Below are 9,675 nucleotides of genomic sequence, written 5' to 3'. Positions count from 1 at the left end.
CGTCAGGGCCTTATATAAGGATGGAAACGGTAGCTGCGGTGATCTCGAGCTGGAGCGCCTCCCTTCGCTTGGCAGTGTCCAAATAGCTGTCAACTGTGAGGGTGCCTCTGCTGATGACGTGGAGAAGGCAGAGGCTGAGCTAAGGAACGCAGCACAACTCCATCCCAACGGTCCCAGAATCAAACTCTATTGTACCTATACCTAAGATAATGGCACAATCTACGGACCAAGATGACAGAGAGGTACGTGTGTGGTAACTTCCAACACGCAGCGCAACTTTTTTTTTACTAATCAAATTCCTTCCCAATTCCAGTCCGTCGATGTTTCCGCGAAAGAAGAGGAACGCAGGGCCTCAGCAGCTGGCTATGAAGTCGTTTTCACGGAGTCAGGAGGCGATAACCCCGCGACACCCAGCTGTTGAATCTGTTCAATGCAAATCAGTCTTGCCATTTTTGCATGCACATGTACGCGCACTCTCTCCACGCTATTGCACTCTCTCCACGCTATTAGCCCATCCCGAAATCTGTTACTACTTGCTAGCACGATGCATTATGCCAAATTTCTTCCGGGTCCTATACATTGAATTTTGTGTCACATAGCTAGCTAGCTCGAAGCTATATATACAAAAAATTGCAAATCTAGACCTATTAGATTTGCAATTTTTTTGTTTGACCATATATTTTTGCAAAATATTAAAATAAAAAAAAATAAAAATAAAAAAACACGGATGTAGAGCTCAACCTTGGTCCAACATTGGCCCGGTCAATGTCAAACTGGTTTTGTAAAAAAAAAAGAAGGAAGAATGCCATGCTCATTTTACAAACAGCAAGTTATCGGACTAGCGGCTGCGTGCGTGCAGCAAATAGCATAGAGCAACTATAAGACAATACCACAGGTACCACGGCTACAAAAATTGGCAATCACGGTCACGGTCACGGCCTCAAGGGAGAAACATATAAGCCCTAGCATTTCTCTCTTCACCTGTGGCGGCGATGACGGTCACAGTCCCGACTCTCATGGTGATGGTCTCTTCCCCTGTCCCTCCCTCTTTCCCTATCGCGGTCTCTGCTCCGGCTGCGGAGCCGCTCCCTTCCATGATCACCTCTGTCATAGTCGTCCCTACCACGATCCCTGCTCCTCTCCCTGCCTTCCCTTTCACTGGAACCTACAACAGCGAATTAACACCAGGTAAGTAATATTCATCATGACAACTACCAATAAGCACGAACTGGGTGATAAACAATCCTAAAACATGGACTGTGTCGAGAAGAATACCTCGCTGCTCAACTTCCCATCCAGCACGTCCGGATCCAGGAAGAGTCTGTGCACTTTCAGTATGCTGTGCTTTAGCACGGAATTTCTTTTTGAGGTTGCCAAACTCATCATATATCTCTCCATCATCCTATTATACAAGCCACATTTAGACATGGAAAGCAATGGTTACAAAAAAACACAATCAGTAAGCATCCTACCTCCTCAGCCTCTTTCCGACGCTTTTTAACTTCCTCTAGTTCTTCTTCATCAAGCTCTTTGTACCCACCACCACGGCCACCCCTAAAAAAAAAAATAATTCGTGAGACAATTCTCAATATTTAAATAATGCATTTTAGTTATGAATAATTAAATGCATGGTTGCTCACTCATGGACATAACATACAGCACCTAGTTGTGCTGTTCTATATATACATTTGTGTGCCAGTTTTTAACATCACATTTCACAAAATATTCACTGCAAGATTCACAACTAGCCACTCACTATTGTCAATGGATGAGTCAAAGTTTCATGGCACTGCACTGCTCCTCCTTCAAGTCCAGTTTTGAGCTCAAAAGCCAAAAACTGGTCACAAGAAGGGCACCGTATCACTGCAGTTAGCCTCCTGTTTTTTAGTAACTAACCTAATGTTGATGTGAGGCCACACTTAACCTGACAGTGAGTATCAAGTGGAAAGCTCTCAATTAATGAAACAAACCTCATCTTCACAACATATAACAAATGCGCTGCTCTTTGTATAATTTGGTATTATAATTTACAAGCTGTTTTGTCACAGCAGGTCAGTCAGCCAGCTAGCCGTACAGGCCCAAGAGCACAAACCATAGCTGCTAGAGTAAATTTCATATTCAACTTCTTGAACAACGTGGTTATGAATGAGCCAAATGCAAATAGTAAATCTTGTACTTACCTTACACCGCCTTCATTCGTACCAGGCTTGGAAGTGTTACATATGTTACATTTTGGCCGCTTAGCCCAATTTATGTTGCCACACCTGGAATTCAAATGAAGATAGGTACCATAAGCATCATGTTTATTAAGTACAGTAGTTTAGGTTTTAAGCATAAACAAGCATACAATAGAGGCTTGGAAAGAACTATCTCATTGGTTTCATAGGGCAGCAATTACATGATGCATACAAATGAATGGGAAGACCGAGCTCAAAAGATGTATCCAATACATGAAACAGATAAACTTAAGCTATTAGCTTCTTACATTGGACATGTCCAGTCATTTGGACCAAACAATCCAGGTGGACCACCAACAGCAGCAGCAGCGCCAGCACGGCTGCTTCCTCTTGCATCAGTGCTACCACGACCTCTACCCCTGCCAACACCACCACCAGTAGCTCCACCAACACCAGCAGGGCGAGCAGCTCCACAACGATTACAAACACCACGAAAGGCAAAGTTTACATTGCCACAGCTGAGAGAAGAAATCATATCAGAAAGAACGGGATACACAATTAAGACCACACTAGTCAACTGGAAAACTGAAGTGATAGAGAAGTTGCTCACCAATCATAACGGACCTGGTATTTGGACACATCCAATCCCCATCTTGCTGCCAAGCCTTTCCTGGACCATCACCGGATCCTCTACCTCTGCCAACCCCATTATCCAAGTCTTGTCTACCTAAGTCAGCAGTGATGGCCAAGTTCGTGGAGCTATCGAATGTATCTTTACTTTTTGACTCAGCTATGTGAACTTGGATAATACTTCCATGGAAATCTTTGTTATTGAACCAGTCCACAGCAGCTGAAGCAGCATGTGGGTCCTCATAGGTAACTGTTGCATCACCCTTTGGTTCATTGGTAACCTTGTCTCTATATATCCAAATTTTTGGACGCCCAGTCCTTTTGTCCTTCTGTGTGGTTTAACAACAAAGACGACAAGTTTATCATGAAACGGAATTCAAAAATGCATAAAAGGGATCTTGACGAACTTGATAGAGGTTGCAAAAATGTTACCTGATAAGATCCATACCTTTAGCAACCCTATGGTGCCAAAATATTCAGCCAGCATAGTCTCATCAGTTCCAGGAGGCAGGTTGCACACATAAACTGAACTGTTTGGGGGCCCTCTTGACATATATCCAGCCATCTGTAACAAGCCACCATTATCATTATTTTTGAATTGCCTCTGTTCAAGAAAAGGTAGAGGGGCTACAAACAAACAAGTATTCAAATTACATCTATACTAGTACATGACATTGTAGTTGGGGCTACAAACAGAAAAATAGTAAAGGGACTACAGACAACCAAAAGAAGCATGGCGTCAAATCTGAAATATACTTATGCAGGACGTTGTATCAGGGGGGACTAAGTGCGAAAAATCTTTGCTCAATCTCAAAAGTGAGCTGTGGGCTAATTTTACATGCAACATTCTAGTTGGATACAAAATTTTTGTTTGATGAATAATGTTGGAGGTTGCAGCCAAAAAAAAAATATACTAAATTTGTACAGCGAAACCTATTTCTATAGAAGAATAATATTAATCCTGAAAGAAAACTAAGAAACCAAACATAACAAGTGAGCAACCGTGTTTGAAAAGGAGGAGCTAAGCACTTGATGTTTCCATTTCAAATGGCAATTGAAAATGTTGGAGGTATGTTTTTAAATCTAAACTTTTTTTTCAAAAACTTCTGCAAACATTTCACTACAGAGGTAGTCAGATGTAAAGGAAGACCAAAATTTGTCTATTTCTAATGCTGAATCTGAATGCCACACACACAAGTTACTACCTTGGTGATTCAGCATGCAGTAGAATATAGCTGACTCACCAGCAACATTGCGTGCACTGCAATTGTAAGGGGGCATGCTCAGTCTCAGTCCTACTTTGTAAATCGACAATTCATCTATGATTCAGCAACCTACCAGCCAGCCATCAGTAGACTAACCAAGCCCACCAAGCATGGCCAAATGACATCCACACGGACATTTGAAGAATCCAATCACGGTAGCAGATTACAAATGCGTGGAAATCAAATATGAACCGGCACGCTGGATCAAAAACCCCAGGTATTGCTCCATATATGTTGAATCGAAATTTGCACAATATAGATAAATACTGATGCATACAACAAGTTCACAGCAACAAACACAAGTCCAACATAGGCAAATAGCAGGAAACAAAGGTTCTAGTACGGTAGTACATAACAAATTGCCGAAGCAGGCCCCCTCTTGTTCTTACTATTACTGCCTGAAACTGAAGGAGGAGCAGTAGGCAAAGACACAGTACGTGTCTTCCCTCTTTCCACTAGTTCTTGGCACCTTGCAACTTCCCTCCTCATCTCACAAAGCATTTCAGATGTCACATTCGGAAACACATCAACTCTAGTGCAGCTAGTGGATTTACTCATTGGACAGTAGCACGAGGCACTGCTTGAATTTGTTGCTGCCATCCACTCGAGATCAGGAAGCAGATAGGAAAAATTGAACAAACAAAACGAAAAGAACCATCGATCGAGGAAGGGAAGGGAAGGGGTGAAGGGCTGACCGGCCGACAAACAAGAAGAATGGGAAAAAAAACTCACTGGAGTTCGCCGGACTGCCGCTGAGCCGAAGGAGAGTCGCAGATTTTTCTTGTCCTTTTCAGTTCTTCGTGAGCCCGTCAGAGATGCAGTATTGCAGGTCGTCGCGGCCGGCGGCCCCGCTGCTGTGTGGTGTACGTGCGTGGCGACGGAGTAATGCCGCCGGCGAGCGGCGGCGCTCGTGGGGGTGGGTGGCACTGCGGCAAGCCAGCGGCGGCGGCGGCGGCGGCGGCGTGAGAGTGGAATGGAGAGGGTCGGGGTCTCGCCGTCTCGGGGACTCGGGGTTGGGTGGGCAGGGAGGGTCGGAGGGATATTGGGCTGGGCCGTATATCAAACCGGCCCATACGTACTTATTGGGCTGGGCCGTATCTCAAACCGGCCGAAATAGCTCTCTGTCTTATGGGGGTACATAAATGCTTGCCTGAGCAGCATTCCAACATATTACATGTCTATGTATCTGTTACAAAAACAATTTATAAAAGAATAGATAAAACAAGAAAAATGTTTTCTTTTTGGGCAAGGTAGGGGAACAAAGAAAAGGTATTATCTGGTGAAATGGGTGAGGATTACCAAACCAAAGAAAAAAAAAGGTGGGCTGGGAATTCAAGACTTGAGGAAAATGAATCTGAGTCTGTTTGTGCAGGTGGTGGTGGAAATTAGAAATGGGAGAGGGTCTTTGGCAAGAAATTGTTAGGAAAAAAAATACTTCAAACAAGATGGCATATCCCAGGTAAAAGCAAAACCAAATAATTCCCCCTGCGTGGAATGACTTAATAAAGGTGAAATAGTTGTGTTTGAAAGGTAGAATTATGAAAATTGGAAATGGGAAGGTGACTTACTTTTGGAGAGACCCATGGTGTGGCTCTGTTCCTCTGAGAGAAAAATTTCCTGACCCTTTTAACATTTTGTAATGAGCAAACTGGGAGTGTTGCAAATATGGCTAGAGCCCAATCCCAGATGAGGAGGCTGAGAGATATGTTAGTTACCTGTGCTTGGTCAAGTGAAAAAGACACTCCCAGATGGGTATGGGAGAAATCAGGTTGCTTTTTCTGTGAAATCCATGTATTCTCATTTATGTAGCTCGGAAATAGAAGCCCCAAATAAGAGTATTTGGAATGCAAAAATTCCCTTAAAAATAAGAATCTTTATGTGGTTATTAATCCAACAAAATGCTATACTAACAAGGGATAATCTACTAAGAAGAAGATGGCAGGGAGATAGAAGATGTTGCTTCTGTCCTTTAGATGAAAGTATAGAACATCTCTTCTTTTGTTGTTCTTTAGATGAAAGTATAGAACATCTCTTCTTTAGCTGTATGTTGGGCATTGTGGAAGTCTAGAAATTCAGTTTGTCTTAAAGGAAAAATAATAAGATCTACTGAGATTATCTGTTTGACTTCTTCCTTTGTATCATATTGGGCAGGTTTGCAAACCCCGGAGGACAAGGCCTGTTTGGGGATGGGAGCTGAAGCTATGAAGGGGACGGCGCGGCGCTGCACTTCCATCCGCGAGAAGCCAATCCCTGATGACAGTGGAATGGTGCTACTTCAGTATGTAGAAGATGATGATGCACGGGTGGTGCTGGGGAAACTGAAGGTGACCGCCTGGTGAAAGTTGGAGTTGGGCACGAGTCCTGCTGAAGGAGGGCCATAGCGTTTTCTGGGTGAACATGAGGAACAAGCATGATGTTCCGTGGTCACTATTTTATCCCAGCAAAGTTCACTTCCTTTTACTACTTGACTTGATTCAGTAATGTTGCCATGAGCACAGGAGACGTTTGCCGTGTGTCCACGGCACACGGCGAAGCCCAAAAAACACTCCGCAAAACTGCTAGTTACATCATATCGGGAACGAAAATGGACCTCATTCCTGGCTGCAATTGTTCGTCGTGTGCACTGCACATGATAACTATGCTGTGGCCCAGATACTGTTTTACATGACGCCTTGCCAACAAGAAAGATGTGGCCTTCGATCAGTTCCCGCCAGTAGCAGTGAAGAATGCGACGAGGCGGTCCATGAGCTCCGCCACGACATCATCGTCGGCAGGCTTGGCGAGGAAGAAGACGTGGTCCTCGCCCTTGGACTCGAACCACTCGACCTCGCCGCCCCACCCGCTCGCCTTGAGCGCCTCGTAGTACGCCCTGCACCTGGGCGCCCCAAAGTCCTTCTCCGCCGCGCACACCAGCACCCTCCGGCACGGCATCCTCCGCAGGTTCGCCGGCGCGGCCGCGGGGTTCATCCGCGGGTCGTCCGTCCCCTCCGCCGCCTCCGGGCACACGACCGCCCACAGCTTCCCCAACGACTCCACCCACATCGGCAGCTCTCCGTCGACGGGCTCCCTCCCGCTGAACAACGCGTGGAGCACCGCCGCGCCCTCGACCGCCGCCGCCGCCTCGCCGGCCGCGGCCATCATCGCGACGTTGTGGGCGATGTTCCCGCCGGCGCTCTCGCCGGCCAGGAAGACGCGGCCGAGGTCGCCGTGCCGCGACAGCCAGGGGTCCCCGCCGCCGCCGGCGACCGCCCACTCGAGCGCGCGGAGGGAGTCCTCATACCCGGCGGGGAACGGGTGCTCCGGCGCGAGGCGGTAGTTGACGGAGACGACGAGCAGGCCTGCCCGAGCCGCCAGGGTGCTGAGGAACGGCTGGTACGCCGGGGCCGCCGCCGACTGCGTCACGAACGCGCCGCCGTGGAAGTAGACGAGCAAGGGGAGCTTCTTGTCGTTCTGCTGCTTGGACGACGTGTCCGCCGGGAGGTAGAGGCGGACGTAGAGGCCGGTGTCGGCGTCGATGGTGACGTCCCTGGACGTGACGCCGGTGGCGGCGTCGAAGCCCGGCGGCACGGTGGTGGTGCCGACCAGGCGGTCGATGCGGCGGTCGCCGTAGATGCGGAAGTAGCGACTGTCGATGATGATTTCTTCGGAGCTCGCCGGATCCATGGCCAGCGCCGGACCTGCTACTAGCCTCCTGGAAGGAATCGACCGGCGGCCAGCTGCTGCAGCTAGTAGATGTGCCTTGTTGCTCAATAAGCTGGTCTTGTGTCCATGGATGGAAACAGGAATCTGAGCTCCGGCCTGATGCGTCCTCGCTCGGGAGAACAATGTAGGTCTGGACCTGATCATATGGCGAGATTGCGTGGTAGCTAATAACTTTCGGATTGTTCAACAACGTTTCTGCCTGCGAGCGATTATACGGTAGCTGAAGCTTTTACGACTCCACCACTGCATCTGCACCATTTGGAACTTGTAGGGGGTCTATGGAAATCCTGGATGGATGGTGACAGACTGACAGTGATTGGAGCCTGTGGGAATTTCAGATAAGATCGAAGCTATTGGTGCACAGAGGTTCAAGGGTACGGTGCCATCTTATCTGTAGAAGAGACATCACTACTTAAGCAACAACCCGAACGTAGTACACCCTCGGCCTTTCAAGGATTATTCGTACAGGTAGTTCACATGAAGAATACAAAACGTATCATGTTCGGTGATAGGAGCTAGCTACAAATTAAATTACCACGTTAATTGAAAAAGCCTAGCTAGACTGTTGGATTTTAGATGTCAATGTACGTAGATGATGATGCACAAGAGAAGGCGATTTCAAGGATGATTTCGGAGCTCCGATCCATGGGGAGAGTGTAGTGACAGCCGATGACCGGATGGTTCAACGTTTTCTGCTTGGCAAAGGGTACGGTAGACAGAGCTTTCATGGAGTTTGGAGACGCCAGCACCGTTGATGGTCACCGTGATTGTGGCATGCGGAAATTTCAGACAAGAAACAAACTGGTGGCGCACGAGGACAAGGTGCCATCTCGTCTAGAAGACTACTCCCTCCGTTCCAAATTAATTGTAGATATTATTATGCATCTAAACATACAATATATCTAGATACATAATAATATCTATAAACCTAAAAAAATTAAAATGATCTACAATTTCGAACGGAGAAAGTAGAAGATAGCGCTCGTGTGTGATGGTACAAATGAACACTGTCAGTTTCAGAGAACTGACTGTGGAACGGTGGAAATGAAGTTACCACCGTCGACAGTGGGAACAATTTTTTTGCACCATCAGTTTCTGTTATATTTCAGTCTGTGAAAAAAGATATACTGCGCTGAGGTGGTTTTATCTCTCATCAAGTCTTGGTCTTGGTCAATGATACATGCATGTTGCATGCATTTCGAAAGGTCGTATAGAATCTTAAAAGAATTACATCATGTGACTAGCTAGATGTGCTGTTGATCGGTAGAAATGCAGGTGAGGTCTTCGTCGGTGTGAACGACAACATGAAAGATGGCAGTACTTCAAATAACGGCTTCAGTGCCGTGATGCTCACAAGGTACATATGGATAACCGTCACGAGTGTGTGTCAATTCCCGTCGGCAGGTAAAAATGTCATTAAACATGCTCTGAACTCCTGTCAGTTTGGGATTAGCTCACATGAACCATTTAAACCGTCAGGAACCGACGTGGATTCATGATGGCCGCTAGAAAACCGATTGGAAAGGACTCCTGTCGGTTCAAACCAGCCACCTCCCACCTCAAACCGATTGGAAAGAGACGATTCGTTCCACTCATGAGCCTCGACGCGGACTGCGACCTGGCCTCCCTCCCACTCCAACGCCACAAGATCGAATCACTCGATGGTTCGGGAACCGGCTCGAGTAGATTGATCCGAGTCGGAGTGGAACGAAGCTGGACGGTGTGCGGACTTGTCACTGCTAGGAAAGTCCCATCAGTACTGCTTGGAACCCCCTTTAGTACCGGTTATGCAAACGGTATTGCTAATTTGATATTAAAGGGAGGCGGGGGAGGGGGGCTTTAGTACCGGTTGAAGTAACCTGTACTAAAGGGGTATTAAAAAAATCCCACCCAGCCTAGCA

At 46.9% G+C, this 9,675-nt stretch overlaps 3 protein-coding genes across 4 annotated transcripts in view; 1 reads left to right on the top strand and 2 right to left on the bottom strand.

Moving 5' to 3' along the window:
• Window positions 1-730: 730 nt before the first annotated feature.
• On the bottom strand, window positions 731-5,059 carry LOC101757004 (transcription initiation factor TFIID subunit 15). Of its 2 annotated transcripts, XM_022829157.1 has the most exons (9): window positions 4,146-4,794; window positions 4,013-4,068; window positions 3,256-3,372; window positions 2,802-3,136; window positions 2,486-2,695; window positions 2,181-2,264; window positions 1,473-1,554; window positions 1,276-1,402; window positions 731-1,165 (listed from the first exon to the last, which is right to left on the bottom strand). In XM_022829157.1, exons 3-9 carry the CDS (start codon window positions 3,370-3,372, stop codon window positions 978-980), a joined length of 1,143 nt encoding a protein of 380 aa, XP_022684892.1. In that variant the 5' UTR covers window positions 4,013-4,068; window positions 4,146-4,794; the 3' UTR covers window positions 731-977. The 2 variants fall into 2 exon arrangements, with proteins under 2 accessions (XP_022684892.1, XP_004980044.1); XM_004979987.3 differs by lacking the exons at window positions 4,013-4,068; window positions 4,146-4,794 and adding an exon at window positions 4,805-5,059.
• A 1,443-nt stretch (window positions 5,060-6,502) lies between these two features.
• Window positions 6,503-8,067, bottom strand: LOC101757927 (probable carboxylesterase 12). Its single transcript, XM_004979988.4, has one exon. The coding sequence runs from the start codon at window positions 7,916-7,918 to the stop codon at window positions 6,773-6,775; it is 1,146 nt and encodes a 381-aa protein (XP_004980045.1). The 5' UTR covers window positions 7,919-8,067; the 3' UTR covers window positions 6,503-6,772.
• A 1,301-nt stretch (window positions 8,068-9,368) lies between these two features.
• The window catches only part of LOC101762143 (patatin-like protein 2), a 4,717-nt gene continuing 4,410 nt past the window's right edge, over window positions 9,369-9,675 (top strand). The window contains exon 1 of the mRNA XM_004980870.4: window positions 9,369-9,438. Within this exon, the coding sequence (XP_004980927.1) occupies window positions 9,369-9,438 (70 nt within the window). The remainder of the gene's footprint in view (window positions 9,439-9,675) is intronic.

The sequence above is a fragment of the Setaria italica genome, chromosome VIII (genome assembly GCF_000263155.2).
Source record: "Setaria italica strain Yugu1 chromosome VIII, Setaria_italica_v2.0, whole genome shotgun sequence".
NCBI lineage: Eukaryota > Viridiplantae > Streptophyta > Magnoliopsida > Poales > Poaceae > Setaria > Setaria italica.
Note: the sequence above shows the minus strand (reverse complement) of the source record. Positions and strands in the feature narration are given on the sequence as shown.

Coding starts and splice junctions, on each gene's coding strand:
- LOC101757004 (XM_004979987.3), bottom strand. CDS start 3,372: ATGGCTGGATATATGTCAAGAGGGCCCCCAAACAGTTCAGTTTATGTG. Junction 3,137..3,255: donor GCACCATAGGGTTGCTAAAG/GTATGGATCTTA, acceptor TAAACCACACAG/AAGGACAAAAGGACTGGGCG. Junction 1,403..1,472: donor GTCGGAAAGAGGCTGAGGAG/GTAGGATGCTTA, acceptor CTTGTATAATAG/GATGATGGAGAGATATATGA.
- LOC101757927 (XM_004979988.4), bottom strand. CDS start 7,918: ATGATCAGGTCCAGACCTACATTGTTCTCCCGAGCGAGGACGCATCAG.